The sequence below is a fragment of the Alternaria postmessia genome (genome assembly GCF_024291825.1).
Source record: "Alternaria postmessia strain BMP 2775 chromosome Unknown scaffold_46, whole genome shotgun sequence".
NCBI classification, from domain to species: Eukaryota; Fungi; Ascomycota; class Dothideomycetes; order Pleosporales; family Pleosporaceae; genus Alternaria; species Alternaria postmessia.
Window position 1 is genome coordinate 1 of NW_026260119.1, and position 17,877 is coordinate 17,877.

At 51.5% G+C, this 17,877-nt stretch overlaps 2 protein-coding genes across 2 annotated transcripts; both read right to left on the reverse strand.

The window, feature by feature from the left end:
- Positions 1-5,443: 5,443 nt before the first annotated feature.
- Positions 5,444-7,211, reverse strand: J4E82_007107 (uncharacterized protein; the record flags this gene model as incomplete). The annotated part of the gene is made up of 3 exons (XM_051733356.1): positions 5,444-6,554; positions 6,610-7,060; positions 7,109-7,211. The coding sequence occupies 3 exons, from the start codon at positions 7,209-7,211 to the stop codon at positions 5,444-5,446; spliced, it is 1,665 nt and encodes a 554-aa protein (XP_051586816.1).
- Positions 7,212-15,053: 7,842 nt separating this feature from the next.
- Positions 15,054-16,952, reverse strand: J4E82_007108 (uncharacterized protein; the record flags this gene model as incomplete). The annotated part of the gene is made up of 1 exon (XM_051733357.1): positions 15,054-16,952. The coding sequence occupies one exon, from the start codon at positions 16,950-16,952 to the stop codon at positions 15,054-15,056; it is 1,899 nt and encodes a 632-aa protein (XP_051586817.1).
- Positions 16,953-17,877: the final 925 nt, after the last annotated feature.

Sequence of the window (17,877 nt, forward strand, 5' to 3'; positions counted from 1 at the left end):
GCTGCTTCACGGTCGCCCATTTTGGTTGAGTACGTGGAGAGATAACACGTGTTTTGTGTGGGAGTGCTGAGATTTGTGAGTGATCAACATCCCCGGGTGATCAACATCCCGGTCAGCTAGCTTAGTGTTCAGGGTCTCCCAATGTCGGACCCAGTCTGTGGCCACTTGTCAGATTCCCTTGGCAAGTGGGAGGCGAGAAAACGAAGCTGAGGCTGTGCTCATCGGTTATCCGCCACAAAAGGCGAATATGACTCGAAAATATGTCGAGAAGCCAGCGGGGCGTCCGTTCTTGCATATTCTGTGCCTGCAGTCATATGGGTATCAGGTCGACGTGGTAGTTGTTGGGCGCTGACGGTGTTCAACGTGCGCATGTGCGCCCACCCACAAGCGTGTCTCAGCCAGATGACGCAGAACAGAGGTTTCATAGTAAATATTGCAGGTGCATATGCTTTGCTATCAATTGCTTACAAAAGGGTATGGCGATGTGACACATCGCAGACAGCTTGAGATGATGCCCAGGCGCCATCAACTAACCTGGAACGAACAGCGATATCAATGAACGCTCGTACAGTAAGTAAAGCCTATACGCATTACTCTCAGCTGACATTGCCACCTATATCGATGACGTTGCAGATACCAGTATGGCAGTCTACCTTCCTAGCATAGTCGAGATGCAGATGAGACGCCATCTGGAGAATCATACTCACTCTTCAATGGACTCTAAACTATATTCGAGCTGTACAGAGTACCCGGGCAAGTGAGCATGGAGTTGATGGAATTGAGTAGGAAGCGCAGATTCGGGGTGAAAGGGGTTGGTGTTTACTCCTTCGGGTAAGAAGCTTTCTATAGACGGTCGTGCATCCCCCATGTCTTTTCTCACACGATCACACCTGCTCTGTTTTCTTGCCTACTACCACACACGACATACATGTGAGAAGGCCTAATACTGGTAATACCAAGAGACCTTCCACCTGTCATGCCACGCCGATCCACAAAACCTGGTCGCATTGCGCAAGGTGTTCTGGAAGATGCCCTAATGTCCGAGCAGTGGCATTATTCCGATCGTGAAGCAAGCGACTGCCCCTAGGCGGATCGTCCCTGTAACGCGTCATTCTAGCTTGGTACCGAAATGAGTCAAAAGGCCGTGGCGCTCGGGTGACAAACTTGAGTCCTGTTAAGGCTCTCCTTCGATGAGTCGATGAGGGGCGTCAAGGCCCTGGAAAGGTTGGCGACCCTATAGAACCAGGCGGCCTACGGTGACAGCGAGCTGATGCCCCAGCCTCCCAAGGTCTTGTTCTTAGCCGTTCTTCACCAACGCTTTTGCACCTAGCACACCTAGCCACAGCGCCGCCATGTTGAGGTTCTCTCCGAACTGGACTCGTTGCCAATAGTTTTCATATTCTCTTACGACTCCCTCGACATCATTCCGTCTTCAACTCCGCCTCAATGTCTCAACCCGTTACGCCAAGCTCTTAAGAGGGTTTCGATGTACCAGCCGCACAACTGGACTGACAGCATGATGTTCTTCCCGAGCAGCACAAGCTTACATACGGAAGAGCAGCGTCCAAGTTTGGGATATGTCCAGTGTGTCGTTACGATGAAGAGATGCAAACAAGAAGAAGAGAAAATGTCAATCATGATCGTCTAGGAAAGGAACTCTAGATGTATCACCGACCCTGGAAACATCTCGACAACAACGGCCGATCAAAAGTCATCCGAAATGTTCACGGCTTTTCGATTACAGCAAAGGCATCGGTGCACTTGTCGCCACATGGTCACACAGACGGATACTTCTTACGCGATAGCGCTGGACCGGGAGCGAGATGATGGTGGTGCTTGCGATAATGCTTCACACGTGCGTCTTGACGCTTGTAGCTTTTTGCACACCCGGGCTGTTCACAGTCATACTTCCTCGGACCCTCGCTTTGCTGACTGCCGTGCTTCAGTCGTTTGTGACGGCCGAGGTTCCCCCTTGCATAGGTTCCTCGAAAATTGGCATTGCAACCGGATTCAAGGCAAAACAGATGTTCTTCCTCTTGTGTCGAAGGCACGCGACTCATATATGTGGGCGATAGGGAGACCGACGCAGGCTTACGGATGGCAACGTCATGCTGGAATCCTCGTACGTCTGTTGCCCTTTATCTTGTTTAGCAGTTACTTATTACTTGCGATGAGCATTTACGTACTCTACAGGGTTGTCATGATATGGCCTATTGGAAATCTCTGCAGCCATCGCTACAGAACCGTTAGTTCTCATAGACGCCCGCCTTAGTACGGACTTGGCCGAGCCCCCTAGCCGGTGTTGAGTTTGGGGTGGCTGACCATAGCTCGTTGTACAAGCATGCAGCATCGACTGGCCCTCCATCCCCTCCTGAGACGCTAATGGAATCCACGGTCCGGTGAGGAATCCGGTCCCTACCCACGGCCTTTCACTATCATACGGTATTGCCAGTTGGTTGTCGTGAAGAGTTGGGCCGATTTCCTCAGGCTGAGTGCATGGCAGTTGGTCAGGGTTCTCAGTATGATGCCACTCTAGATTGTTCGACCTGGAATTCGTGGCGCCGGACGGCCATCCTCTGACCATGCCTTGACCATCGACATCACGATGATTTTCGTGGTACGGCATGGCAGACATTACCTCTGGGTCTCGGAAGCCTTCGATGACCCGTGTTAATCCTGATGCTGGATGTCCATGATCGTAGCCAAACGTTGCGTGGTATCTGGTGGGTAGCCTTCCCGGACCGCCGAGCGCATTCGTGTTCGGAGCATAATGGCAGCACACACGAACGTTGTCCGTCCACTCTCGACCATCCGGTGCATCTTCATATGTCATTATGCGTTTCTTGGTGTGTTGTGTCTTCTTGGTGGACGTCCTGGGTCGAGAAGAGAGAGGGCGAGTGTTATGCGACACAAACACTTCAAGACTCGGAGGCATGCTAGCGAAGACTGTGCCCCGAGGCAGATTCTGCCTAGCTTCGTGCGCGAGGTGTGCGTGTGTAAGGCTGGTGCTTCTAAAGAAAGGTCAGTAATGTATAACACTGTACAGGCGGCGTGTAATGAACGATGACTGGAAGGTACTGCAAATGCGTACGTTGGCGAGCGGTCTCCTATAACATTGAGATCTAGCAGATTCAGCGATGAGGGATGCCTCTAATGCAACAGCAGAACCTGGCGATACTTGCTTTGCTACTCCTTCTACGTCAATATCTGGAACCAGGAATACCGTTGGTTGCCTCACTTACCCTGGCTATGACACCAGCTAGTGTTAATTTGGGCAGTGCTGACAGACATGGAACATAAAGTCTACGAGACGAACAAGGAGCGCGTCGGTAGTCCGGACGATAACTGAAGATGACGACTGCAAGACGAGTGACGTTGCTCGAACAAATGAAGAGGATAAGACGGCCCTGTAGAGCGACTCGGAGGGAGGTTTGGATCTCATCGCCTCGGTCTTGCTCTTACTGTCGGCAAGTCGTTGCTCACGGTGCCGAGGTGCCCTCAAGACGAACCTGATGTCAGGCTATTACTATTGCATGTCAGCAAGAAGGCGATCACTTTCAACCCTTTCAACAAGACTAGCAGCAGGCAAACTCATGTATAGACGGTGCTCCATGACGATAATGTTCGCATTGTGCCTCAGCGACAGCGCCTACGCTCTAGGCTGTCTTCAGCCCCGCGTTGTGGTGATCTGCAGCGAGCTGGTATGGCTGAACGAAACGTGTATCGCCTTGTTACGAGGAGTCCTGCTACTTCAGTTGCAAGGCAGACAAGCAACACAGCTTTCAAGGACCTTGAGGGTGAAGAAATGCTGGTATGAAGCAGTCGATGATAGACTTGCACCTTTGAGAGACAAGCGGCAGCCGAGGGGAAAGATTATGCGGCGCTGAAGATTACGGGTAATCATGAAGGAAAGATCCAGAGATAAACAACACCAGGTCAAAATCGAGACAGAACGCGGAAGATTGGCTACGCTTATAGCGCGTAGAAGATGCATTTGGCCGTCGTCGTGGCTGCATCACTATTAACGCCTCCATTCTTCAACAGCTGCATGCAGATGCAGAACAGCAGAATACGACCCTTCTGGCCACCATAGATACACCCGAGACCAAGGCTCCCCACTTTGAACTGGTCGATGCAACGTGATAAGTCGGTAAAAGAAGCGCCTCCTTTGTCCATCTGCCACTGATGAGAAGTAGTCTTACTTTCAAAGTCACACCTAGGCTCCTCAGACGTTCTCAAGCCTACAACCATGACGGCGTCCACAGCCAATTTGAGACAAGCTGCTTTCGGGGATTCTCAGGTTTCTGATCGAAGCATATTTGGAAGCCTGGTCTTTCCAAATTGTGCACCGCATGAATACACCAGCAAGTCCTAGATGTGAAGCAGCCACCTAACTGAACACGAACAATGGAGCGCGCATGACGCTACTATCTCCCTAAGGATCTACACCGCTGCAGTTCCTACATTCCTTTGAAAGGGTGGAAGGTATGTACTTCGCAAGTGATGAGCCAATCGTCTCTCAGCTACAGAGCCGCCACCGTCTTGATTATATGCTAGCGCAAAGCCAACAGTTTGCAGATCAGCAGCAGGGAGATCAATAGAGCCATTACGAACCCTTCCTTCAACTGAAGTGCGGGGTTTCCGGCTCCAATCATTGATTGCGGCATCGGCTATAGTGATTTCCGTTGTCTTGGGACTTGCGCGCATGCTGGACAATCTGCGTAAAGTCACACAGCTGACTTTCGTGAACAACATACAACCGCATGTGCGATTTAGGGGGTCTATCTTCCGCTGCGAACTAATCATGGTAGCAGTAAGCAATGCGTTCAGTGCGCACTCCCTAGGCGCTCTCTTTGCTCGTATTACTACAACTTTTGCATTGCTCGTTGGAATCATACTTCAAAAGGGCATGATGCTGGTTTCCAAGCTTCTTCAGTCTCAACAAAACGGTAAAATGAACTGATTCCAAGCACGAGAAGCCAAGCTACCCGTGTTCAGTGGTGTGGCGTTGACGCCAACAGAGTTCCGTGGGCTGTCATACAACATGGCCTTTCCATATGCACTCCTCCAGGATCGCCACCCCTCTCAGACTGCACAAAGCGTCTGCTTGAGACCTGTCCATGACGCCATCATACCTTCACCAACTCCATATTGCATGAGCACATGTTCAGACAGTCTCGTCGGATGGTAATCTTGCGCTAGGCCCTTCAAAGACTAGCGAGATCGGATCAGTGTGGGGGCCAGGAAGGCGACGAGCGTCGCGGGATCAACTCTATCGCATTAGATTCATCAAAAAAAGTTCGCGCGGATTGCAGTCTGGAGTTCGCCAAAGACATGCACAACAACTACCAGAAGAGAACTATGGATGGAGTTTATTATCCAACAATTGAACTCTGATGCGCGGATGCGAAAACACAGAATCGCGAAAATCATGCCTGGCAAACTACGGAGGACTACCAGCCGATCTACCCGTGTGTATCATGGCGGACAACCAACTTCTTCTCCTTGCCAACCATGGAAATGGCCTTCTAGAGGTCTTTGGCGCGTTGTCGTGTTCCTCGCGTCCTGATGTCATCGGTTCTATCCGAATGCCATTTATCTCCGAAACAGCAGAGGGAGACCTAGACCCCAGGATCCCTTCGTCCTTCTTGTTATATATCTTCACCGTCGCTTGAACATGGTCCTTTTGCTCCATAAGGTCTCGCGATAGACATGCCACGAGCGTGTCAACATCTTCCAAGGTATTGACAGCTCCAATGGTTACCCTGACTATTCCAACAGGTATGCCATCCAGCATATCAGCCTCCGTATTGCACCGCAAGCCCGCATTGAATGCTCCGCGCAACCACTCGTCGTTCATGCCTAGCGCGCATGCGATACCTCCAGGGTTACACACATTGCCCGTACGAACATGGATCCCACTCGCTCTTAGCGACGCGCCGACGTGCCATGGGCCAACGTATGTTCCGTTACTTCGGCGTACATTGAACGCTATGGTTGGTCCTTGCGTTTGCGAGTGGTCATAACTAGAGTCTTTCGACTGGTACATACGGCATACTGCCGCGCCATTGTCATGAGCCATGCTCGCCAAGCGCTTGTGTAGGATTTTGGCAAGCCAGCTGGCATGTTTCGAGACCTCCTCGAGCCCACCAAATAGACGGCGGTGAGTTGTTATGGCACACTTCAAAGCAAGTATATTCCGAAATGCGATTGTTCCATCCTCTAACCGTGCATGTAGGCTCGATTCCTTGCGGACAACCCACGACTCTTTGATGCACGTTGTCATCTCCGTCGTACCACCGCCGAAATATTTCCGCTTATCGAACACATGGCCGGCTGCTTTCCGAACGATCAAGGCACCAAGGTCTGGGAACCCAAAGATCTTGTAGAAGGAGAGTGTGATAAAGTCAGGGGCAAAGAGGTGGTTGCTCAAGTCAATTGGGGTTGTGGATACCAAAGCGGCTACGTCGAGAAGAGAGTAAGAGTTTGGATGGTGTAATGAGAGTCGGAGCTTGGCAATCCATTCAAGCGGGAGTCGCTCACCATTCATGTTCCTATTGTGGGGCAAACGTCAGTGTGGACCCTCATGGCATGCACAAGACCACTTACGATTGAGCCGGATACGCAAACAACATCGGCCTTCTCGACAAGGGCTCTGCGTTGAAGGTACGGTCCCCACCGACAAGCCAATCTTCTGTCTCTTCATTCGATGCAAGGCAGTGGCTACGATGGGCGAGTTCCCGAACACCGACAAGGCTTGTGTGGCTATTGCGATGGTAACAGTAATCGAACCCCTCGTCTTGGGCTGAGAAGCCTTCAGTTACCAATTTGATTGCGCCAGTCGCGTTGGCGGTAAAGACAACATCGAAGTACGCTGGATCGGCATTGAACATATTCAGAACCGCAAGCCGCGTTTGCTCTACCATTATGGCGGTCACACTAGGATTGGAAGAATCAGAGTGTGGATTGGCAAGAAGCGTACGCTGCATCTCATTGCAGAAGGATTCAAGTAATGATTTTGGTGCGAGGATTGTGCCGCCATGGTCAAGGTAGGTCAGGCCTATCAATGGTCAGCAACATGTGAAAGGGAAATGACAAGTCAGCATACCTTTGAGCATCGGATATTCCAACTTCCGCATACGACTGATCCGTTCGTTGTAGGCTAATCGTTCATGATCGTCGTGCCTGTATTTGCCATCACTGGCATTCATAGGTCGTCGACGAAGGTGCTGGAAGCAAACCATCTTCCTATGGGACTTTACTCTAGGTCGAGTGTTGGAACAAGTTGGATGGCCGACAATCCCAAGGAAGCAAAGCGGTGTGCTGTATGCTGTCTCAGTACGGGGTAAGCATGAACTATGAACCACACCACTGTTCCCACTGGAGACCGCAAAGACGACCGCATTCGCTTTGCCTGGTCACATCCTATCCCGGCCCCCATTCGCCCATCGCTATCCTTGCCGATTATGGGAAGTTACAGTAATCTGCCAAAGTGCGGCACGCCTCTTTCGGGCGTAACCTTGATTAAGATCAGTGGTCTCAAGTCTCGACGCTGATCCACTGTACAATGACGAGCTTTCATGTTGGCTGTCACATACGACTCCGGACACTATGTCTAATACGGAACAAACACTCAATACAGTCTATACAGGTGGCTCCAAATAGCAGAAACCTGCATCCCAAGATACTATCATCAACCAATATGTCTCCTAATAGCGACTATTTGGCCCCAAGAGATCAAGGTTATTGGAACTAGATGAGGCTGAGCAAAGCAAAACTACAATAATATCTGAAGACGAACCTATCACTGCATGGGTGTCGTGATCGATCTCGTCTCTAAGCTTACTGCCTAGCGGGCAACGGGCGTAGAGTCGAGGGTGGTCAGCGTCGGGTAATACTTTGCCGCACGATGCTCGATCTCAAGTATACCTAGGCAAGAAAAGTACAATGACTATGATGGAAGAGACCTTGGGTATTGGACCCGGTATTGTACACATTCGGTTATAGAAGCGCCTGTCAACATCGCCTCAACGCTATCTACGACTTGTAATAGGTGTGCCTCAGTCCGCGGAGTACTAGCAACCTCTTTGCAATAGGATCTGATGACTTGGTTTGCATCTTCGGATTGCGGCACATGCGATTCCGTCTTTACCTCGGAAAGACCTCCGTCAGTAGAGCGTTGGGCTCTTTGGTGCACACACGATCCTCCCTTTCCAACCGTGCCCTGCCCCAACTACGGCAATGACAAGGCACACAGATGGGGCGGGCCGCAGGTCCAATAATCCTGCAACTCTCGTAAGATCTTTGCGATTGCGTAAGGCTGCTCCTCGCGCAAGTACTCCTGACAATTTCGGTGATGCTTTATACGCTGTTCTTTGTTGATAGTATTCGCAAACATTGTTTTGGACGTTAGCCAGATTTTCTGCCTAAGATAGTGTGCTATCATTCACTGCGACTGCTTGTGGAAGATTCCAACCTGATCTTGGGTTTGTATTGGTACCCAAATGATCTACATGTACAGAACGGCTTGTTGTGCACACCTACACCACCACCACACGGTTGCGGACGCACCACAACTTACTGTTTGAATCACACCTTACGAAAGTTCTGACGTTGGTAGTGGTTCTGGATCGTAAGCAGGCTATCGAATCCTCTAAGCAAAGATCCGCCAGCCCGGTAATGTCCACCTGGGCACGCGCAGTCCCACATTCATTACCCAGTGCCATGACCAATGCCGGCGCATTGGATCCGCGCGCGACGGGAATGTCAAAGTCGAGCGCGGTCTGTGCCAATGTCGCAATCACTTCCCGCCGTGTTGGTGGTGTTCCGTCCCGGTGGTTCCCGCCCCAACGCTATCTAGGTACGCCTGATGCTACGGCCGGCACTTTGAACCCTGAGCGATTTGCAAGCGTTGTATGAGTCTTTGCTGCTACACACAACGTTTTCAATTCGGCATCGCAACTCAGGCAACATACTACTGTTTACTCATCGGTCCCACCTGTCAAGATGCGATGGTGTGGTGACAGATAGGCTTGCATAAGTGGCCTGAGCTACACCTCATCTAGCCGGTCACCCGCTGCTCTCTGGGCCCAGGTAAATTTGGGAAGGAGTCTTGGCTCCTATCGAACCATCATCATCCTCCAGTTCCCTCCCTAAACTGCGGCACAGTCGTCGAGTACGCTCCAAATACGGCCCGGGCCTCGATTGATTGCTGGATGAATTGATTGATGTTCGCCGCAGACGTTCCAAAAGAGCTAGACACGTCAACCAGTGTGCCAGAACGGGTGTTCCCACATTGATCGACCGGTTTTGATCGCTCGTTCGTCCACACAATCTCAGCCGGCGGATGTATTGCAGCGCCTAAGCGCTGCAAGACATCAATTCACACACGTCTTGATAGCGGCAGCAATGTTAGTCGAGAACTAATACGAGGTTGACTAGTAGAGAATGCGGCCCCAGCCCCTTGACGCAACGATAGATGACTTCTCATCAGTGGGTCCTCTCGGTATGAGGGCTCCGGAACTGGTAGGATATGCAAAGTGGCTTGAACTGCCCACATATTGGTCGGATGTGAGTACTTGACATAGGTATTAAGGGCGCTTAAATAAAGATGGCGCTCTCCTAGGCGCAAGACTTTATCCACAGCTGCGTTAGTATGCACCCACCACCACATAGAAATGGCAGAGTTCACCGAGGCTGAACATTAAGCTGGTCAGAATGCTACCACATAGAATGGCCAGTAACCAATACAAGCTGAGAAGAGACGTGTTACTGTACAGTATTATTCGGTGCGTGGGTGATCGAAGTTGGCGATACCTTGTTTGGTTCAACGTATGATATTCGCTGAAGCGCTTTTACAGAGCCTCAGAGTAAGCTGCCGCTGAGGGATCCATCCCTCCACTACAGGTGGCTGGTCTCATATGCCGCAGAACAATGGGTCATAGCACACCGATTGACTATCAGTGGGGGCTGTCGAAGGGATGCCCTTTCATGTAGGGGCGGAATACCACTCAGCGGTTTTTACAAAGGCTGACCATCTCTTCTGTAATTTTGAGCTTGATGCTGCTTTCGCGATCCCAGCGCACCCCTAGTCCTACGCGATGCCGAACAACTGTGGCGTTTCGAGCCTCTAGAATCACTGTATTCTGTATCGTCGTCATTTCAGCCTATACTGCCTTTCTAGGCAGAATCGACTCCCTACCATGGTAAGTCAGCTAAGCGGAGTGACAACGGAAGATGAAAAGACAACTTCGCGCTGCCTATGGTCATCGTCGTCGTACTGACTGAGTCTCTAGTCTGCCTCACACTGCGCCCCAACGTCTAACCTCCTCATCGTAGCGCGACTCCGACAACGACGCGAATGCAGGTAGTGGGTCCCCTAATCCTCCAATCATGACGGCCAGCGAGGGTGCCACCGCAAATACAATTACGACATGACCAAGACCTACAAGACAGGATCTATGAGCAGTACTACAATGCTGTTCTGGGTGGACTGTTGTAGTTGTTTTCAAACCTGGAGACGATTGCAGGCTTTCCGTACTCCCCTGAATGATTGTCTAACGCCCTATACTACGTGGTGATTGAGCCTATCGTATCGCGCCAAGGGAGGACCTCACATGGAGCAATCCAAGCTACTCTCACCGCTTGATTGAAGCAGCAGCGTCGTGGTTCCATCGGCCATGCACGACTGAAGAGCTTACAGTTGGCTTTGAGGATGAAGATATATTGTTGCCATGCTGAACCGAGTTCATGACTCCGGTGCAAGCAGCAATGTTCCGTCGACGCTGGTGGATCTTCTTCCAACGATGATGTTGGACAGCGACAACGCGGTCCCGGAAGTGCGGGTACTGAAAGATTGCCCGAACGTGTTTCGGATCAGCTCCTAGAAGGACTGCCCGCGCTCATTCTGCGCTCCATTGGTGGTGGTAGTTTCTTCGGCCATCCGTTGCCACACATCTCACTGATGTGTTCGCCTTGTACATCACCACCAGCATTACTTGTTGGTGCGCACCACATCCGAGGCCATCGCATATTCTCCGTTCCAGCATCCGCAAACACTGTCTTGAAGTCAGAATCCTCGCGGGACATCTTTGCGCAGCAAGGCTCCCAAGCACCCCTGTTTGGACTAACCCGCGTCGATCAGACACATCACCTCCCTTCACCACAACTCATCCCGAATAATATCCATCATCGACCAGACTTCATCTTCCTGACTCCAATCTTGACTCGACGTGTTACTCGCCCTCTGCGCCAACCTTTACCACGAAGGTCGATTTCTCGATACTCGAGAATCAGGGCTGCCGCATTCTATTCAAAGAGAGAGTGTTCCTAGCCCATCACTAAAGTCAACCAAGACTTACCACCATGAAAGACCTAGAGTTCTCAAGCTCCGATGGGGACCGCAGGTACTCGCAGTACTCGACGTCGTTTGACAGCGCTGATTGGCGTAGCAATAGCATGAGTGAGTCTACTGGTCTCAATGCGGGCTGGCTAGGAAGTTGCTCCAGTTACGTGCGCGTCGAGCACAGCGATGCCGAAATTACTGGGGGGTCCTCCCGAGCAGTGGACTCGTGGTGTAGCGCTGAACACCCCGAGCTTCAGGCTGATCTGGCAGACCAGAACCTTCAACAGCAATCGCCCAGGTATCCAAATAGTCAAAACAGTCTGCATGCAAACCAGTTCGATTATATGCACTTATCGACGTTGGCGTACGACCCTCAATCCGAACTTGATCACCAGAGCAATACCGACGATCAAAAGGAATACTGGGCTCGAAGATCGGAGCCGGATTACTTTGCCAATCCTCTCCCAATACCTACTCCGGATGCCGAATACAGCAACGACTTTCACTTGCTGTATAGTGTGCAAGATGTACTGAATGATCAAGGACAGGCCTTGCCAAACAGTGGTATGCCGTACTACACACAGCCAGTCTACCCAGAAGAAGATCTTCGAGGCGACATCAGACCGCACTATGCCGGACACACTCAGGAGAGCAACAATGGGGCTTGTCCTCATCAGCATCTTGTTGCAGAGGATGTAAATGGTCCATGGTCCACGGTGAACCCACAGAACAACTGTCCAAGACATCTAGAACAGCAGATGAACCGTATATTGGATGTGATCAACGCATCTGACTCTTCTCCTTCGACGCGGGATGGAAGCAACGAACAGCAATGGGGAGAGGCAAGCGACGTCACTGTTCGTCCCGATAATGCTCAGCAAAGCCACCAATCCGGTTACTCAAACGCCTCACGACATCCGCTTCCCACTAAACACCAAGCCGGACTCCTCATATCCCGAGACCTAGCCATAATACCGAATGGTCCAAGATATCTTCCTATACGGACCAGGTCCCCTAGCATGCGGTATGTGTCGCTGGTCAGTGACCTTCGCTATTGACGTGCACTAATAGCAGTAGATCAATTGATAACAATCGTCGCCCTCCAACACCCGCATCCAACACACCTGCTTCTCCCAGCTCCGCCCAATCAAACGTGGTTCGCTGCCCTGTTTGCTCCGCGCAATTTGAAGGTATCTACGCACAGGGTAACTGTGGGCGGCACAGGAGACAGAAGCACGCCGTCCAAAAGAAGGAATACCCGTGCGAGCACAGCACTTGCGGCAAAAGCTACCAACGTTCGGACGCCAGGCTCAAGCATTATCGAAAGTATCATCCAGAACTTATTGGTTGTGCTGTGTAATCGGGGAGTATATGGCCAGCGAAGTCCAAGCTAGCATCAACTCTGTCGGGAATCCGGATAGAACTATTTGCGCAAGGCACCACCTCCGAGGTCGTCGATAGGCCACTTATGTCTCTTCTTAGGCCTTTCATCTTTTTCGCAAAGATGTTCGCCTGAGCCCACACACCGCCCTTTCTCCCTTCCTTTTGTTATCTCACTTAGTATCTTTTGCTCTTCTCTTCTCTTCTTCTTGCAATGCGCTCGAGCGCATATTCCCGATTGCGAGGCGTTCGAAATGATCAAGGGAGCATCAATTTACACATCGACCTTGCTGACTGCCTTTCACTCTCTCTTTTGGAAAGAAAAAAAAAATTGCTGACGCATTCTGTCCAATTCAACTTATTGTATATTGCAGCCGAAGCTTCTCTTTTCGATCCCCGCTAGAAGACATATCTAGATGTAGGACGACGTATCGTTATAACGTTTCGACGATGTGGGTAATGTTTCGGAACGATGGTGTTGGGTCAGGCTTGGTGATGCAGTTGGTTTGATTCTAAGGCGTTATGGGATACGTATACGTTGGTCCGGTTTGCTACGAGCAGTTGGATGTCTAGATGAGCAACGTACAATAGAAGCATGGGTGTTGGACAAGCTAAAACGATCGGTTGTTGTATGACCGAAGACACGAATAGGTCAATCGAGTAGGCATAACGAGTAACCTGGACTACGATAACTTCGGATCGCTATGTGTAGAGGTGATGTTGGCGGAGGCGTATGGCTGTCGAAGAAAGACATGTGAGGTCGGATCGTTTGCAGTCCTGCATGAGGAGACAAGTTGACTGCGATATCCGCTACCGGAAGCTATAGAACAGCCCCGGCGCATTACTTGATCTAGCTAGCGCAGTACTATTGTTCAGGGAAAAGGAGGGTACGATCGTGCGTCTCCAAGCGTCTACCACATCATTAGTGTCGTTAGCGGCTCGCTGTCTGCAAGCCAACAGTGTTTCTTTTCGCAAAGCTGTGTTCTTTCTCCAGAAGCGGTGTTGTACATCACAGGGCTATCACTTACTCGCTCCGGCAGCGACCAGCAAACGTCATGGACGTAGGGGCCACGGAAAGAAACCAATACCGCCGCTGGTCAAGATAAGAAACTTACCGTTCACTTGTCATTCAAGCTCTCTTCATGCGTCGCATCCCGGAATGCGAAGGGCTTGAAACACAGGAGGAAATGATGCACTAGTCATGAAGACAGGCGATGGCTTGGCGTACAAGCTCGTTCCATAGACCTACTTCAACTCAACCACCTTCTGAGGTTCAGACCGCATATTTAGTACTGCAAACCGTTTAAAGGCAAAGCCACGGATCATACCTCGGGCACGAGAAGGTGTCGAGTAGTAAGTAACATGGTTGCCCGACGAAGCCAGCCTCATGTGCCCTCACGAAATAACTAGCGAGTGCGTACATTGTTCACAGCAGTCTTGACTCATCATCTCCTAGTACCAACAGGCTGACAGTATCTCATCGACACGCGACAGCCCTCAGCGCTGATGGTGTGCATACACTGACCGCTCATAGCTAGCACGTCAACTTTGTATGTGGAGTCCAATTTTTCTTGCTGGGGAACACAACATGCAGACCTATCAGGTGCTGTTTGCACTACCTATGCAATCCTACAGTTACACGCTTGCTAGGTAAATACCATGCTTCGCAGGGTCATGGGCTCAACAGAGTAGACCGTTTTTCCCCAGACCTTGCCCGTTGAAATCCTAGTCTGAGAACGCGCACCCCAGGCATTCTTGCATGTGTTGCGCCCGCTATCAGAAGCCAGCGTATCAGCATTGAGAAGATTTCGAGCACTTTGTCGAAGCCACTGCCCCTGTGCAGTCGAGGCGACATGAGTACCTAGCTAGTCGTCTCTTAACGATGTCACGCCAAGCCTACCGCTCCAAGGTTCTCATCAATGGGAGACTATACACAAATGCGTAGAGCAACCCAATGGATTCAGTGCAACGCACTCAATGGTCCAATTGTTCTTGTGGTTGCAAAAAAAGTGACGAACAGTCGCCTCTTGTCAGCCTATCAATCTGAACGCCAAGCAAATCGATATCGCCAAGGCAGGATGGTTTCGAGCTGGACGCGCTTACCCGCCGTTCTTGTTGGTCAGTTGCGCGCAGTTCCAAGCAACACAACTCTACGATCGATACAGCTCTTACGAAGGAATTTATATCGTTGTATTCATATAACGACGCTTCTTGCTCCTCGCGATCTTGTTCGTCACGTGGACATATGGAAAATCAATATAGCATGAGGCTAACACGAAATGCTAATACGCTGCAGTAGTTATGTACGAAGCCATGATGCTTCACACTTTCACGAAACCTCAAAGCCCTCAATATCGCCCTTCGCATCGTATTCGCGGACTATGCGCTCGTACATAGCGATACCACCTCCGTGCAATACCCTTCGCATGGCCTGCCTCCGCTTCTCTGGATCACCTCCAGCAAGGCGCAACGTGGCGCCCTCGTGATTAAAGTAGCCCGGCGTGCAGGCAATCACAACAGAATACCACAGCGACCACTTCTCGATCTCATCCACCCACGCATCCTCGGCCTGCTTGGTCGGCTCGATGACAAGTTTTGTAGGGTCCGGAGCCCGGCGAGCAGCCTCCTTCAATACATTGGCGAGATGGGTGGACTCGATGTCGTAGACGGCAGTGAGGTTCGGCGAGCCTGCTCCGTTGCCGAGACCGGGATAGAGCAGGTTGGGGAAGCCATTTGTGGCGATGCCATGTATCGTACCAAAGTCGGCAGAGCCATACTTGTCCTTGAGACGGCGGCCATTGCGGCCAACAACGGGTATGCCAAAGAGCTCTGCAGGCGCTGCGTCTGCACCCGTTGCTAGCAGGAAACCCGTGGCGAGAATCAGCACATCCAGCTCGTACTCGACTCCGTTGGCGACGAGACCCCGCGGCGTGCACCGCTCCACACCCTTGCCATCCGTATCTACAAGTGTGACGTTCTCCTGGTTGAAGGCGGTCAGATATCCGTCTTGGAATGTGGGCCGTTTGCACCACATCGGATACCATGGCTGTAGCTTCTCTGCCGCGGCTGGGTCCTTCACTACGGTGTTTCGCACGTGTGCTCGCGCTTGCTCTGCTAGCGGCACATCCATCTCATACAGCGCACGAGCGTGTTCTGCTACGTTGTCGGGCGTGACAAGTTGCGGGCCTCCAATGAAGCCCGCAAAACCGCGCGCCATTTGTGTCCAGCCGTCGCCGACGAGATCCGGATGATCCGCCGGATGCTTCTGACCGTCAAAGAAAGTGTCGAAGTTAAGTCGGCGAGCGCGTTGCCAGCCGGGCCCCGTCGCCACGTCGCGTGTCCATGTGCTATCGTCCGTAGCCTGCTGGCGGCGCGGTACACAGTACGAAGGCGTGCGCTGGAAGGCATATGTATGACCAGCCCAGCGTGCTACCTGTGGTATTACCTGAACCGCTGTTGCGCCAGTACCGATGACGCCGACGCGCTTGCCCTTCAGTTTTGAGAGAGTAGCATCTGTTGGCGAGCCACCAGTGCAGTCAAAGTCCCAGCGTGCTGTATGGAAGACAGGAATGTTGGCGCGAAGTTCGTCGAAGCCCTCGAGCTTTGGCATTCTTGGCTCTGTGAAGATGGTGCTGGCTGGAATTAAGAACTGTGTCAAGATGGTCATTTCCTCGCCGTTGCTGTGCTCTTTGCGCATGCGGACTACCCATCGTCTTTGCTCCTCGTCCCATGTCGCACTGAGCATCCGTGTCGAGAATTGTCCGCGCAGACCATAGTGCGATGCCACGCGCTCGCAGTGTTCACGAATCTCGTTGCCTGATGCGTACTTCTGCTTGGGCACATAGCCAGTTTCCTCGAGAAAAGGCATGTAAATGTAGCTCTCCACATCACACTGTAGACCAGGGTAGCGGTTCCAGTACCATGTTCCACCAAAACCGCCCGCCACGTCCACCAAGTATATGCCCTTCGCTGAGAAGCCTGCTTCTACAAGTCGTCCTCCTGCCAGCAACCCTGCATGACCTGCGCCGATGATGAGAAACTGGATGTTGTCGCCGTCCTTGAGTGGGCCGTCTTCCTGGTGCGCATTTTGTAACCATGGGTCATCGGCAAGCGGTTTGTCATCTTTGCTGGGAAGGCGTGTGTACTGCTGAAATCCGTCGGGTCGCAGTCGCTTGTCGCGCTCCTGCGCGTATCGGGCTTGTAGTTCGGCGGCGTTGAGCGTTGCCATTTGTGCTTCCTGTCTGTTCCACTGCAGGGAGAAACTATGAGTAACGAGTCTGTATTTCGGAATGACTGGCTTTACACCAGAGTACACAATTTTATGTCAATCGACAATCCCAGCCTTTTATTGCGCCGCTGCTCCCCATCTTAATGCCCTGCTCCAACCTACTCCTCCTCATCTGCCGTGTCTGTTTCTCCCTCATCCGAGCCGGCTTGCCCGGCAACGTAGCGAGAGTAATCTTGCCATGGTGTCGCGTTCTTGTGGTGTCGGATCCCGACTTTAACCAAAATGGTCCGATCTCGTGTGGGGGCGCGAATGAACATCAACGGTGGATTTTGACGCTATAGACTGCTTAGGAACGAGTCCCTCCCCGCCTCATTCAGGAAGCTTGTAATCGCGATTAGGTCATCAAATCTATAGACGACTCTAAGCCAACATACGAACCTGCAGCTCTGCAGCCTTGCGGCCTATCGAACAGGATCATCGTTGGGCGCAGGAGGATGATCAGGCCTCGCGCCCCTGACAGGACGACATCCTCACAAGAAACCGCTTCAATCAAGTCTCCATAGGTGAGGCTCTGGATCTGAGCTCTGACGATGGATTGGAAACTAAAAGCTATTTCAGTCAGCGGTAATCCGGCAAGGAACCAGCAAATTCTGTAGCAGAGATGCAGCGTACCTATGTCTCTTCTCAACATTGTACAACAAATGCACCGATTAACCCCAAACTCCCCGATAAGCCCCTTGCACGCCGAGTACGTGACGTGTTGACGCACCAATAACCTGGCGGTGAATTCTAACCCGAGAGCCTAAAAGCCTGAAAATCTCATACAGCTTAAGAAGTGCTTAGCAGTCAAAGGGTAGAGAGATCCAGAGGAAACTCGTTTCGAGTCTTGTCTCCTCCTGAACTACATTGAACTCCACGTATCGTA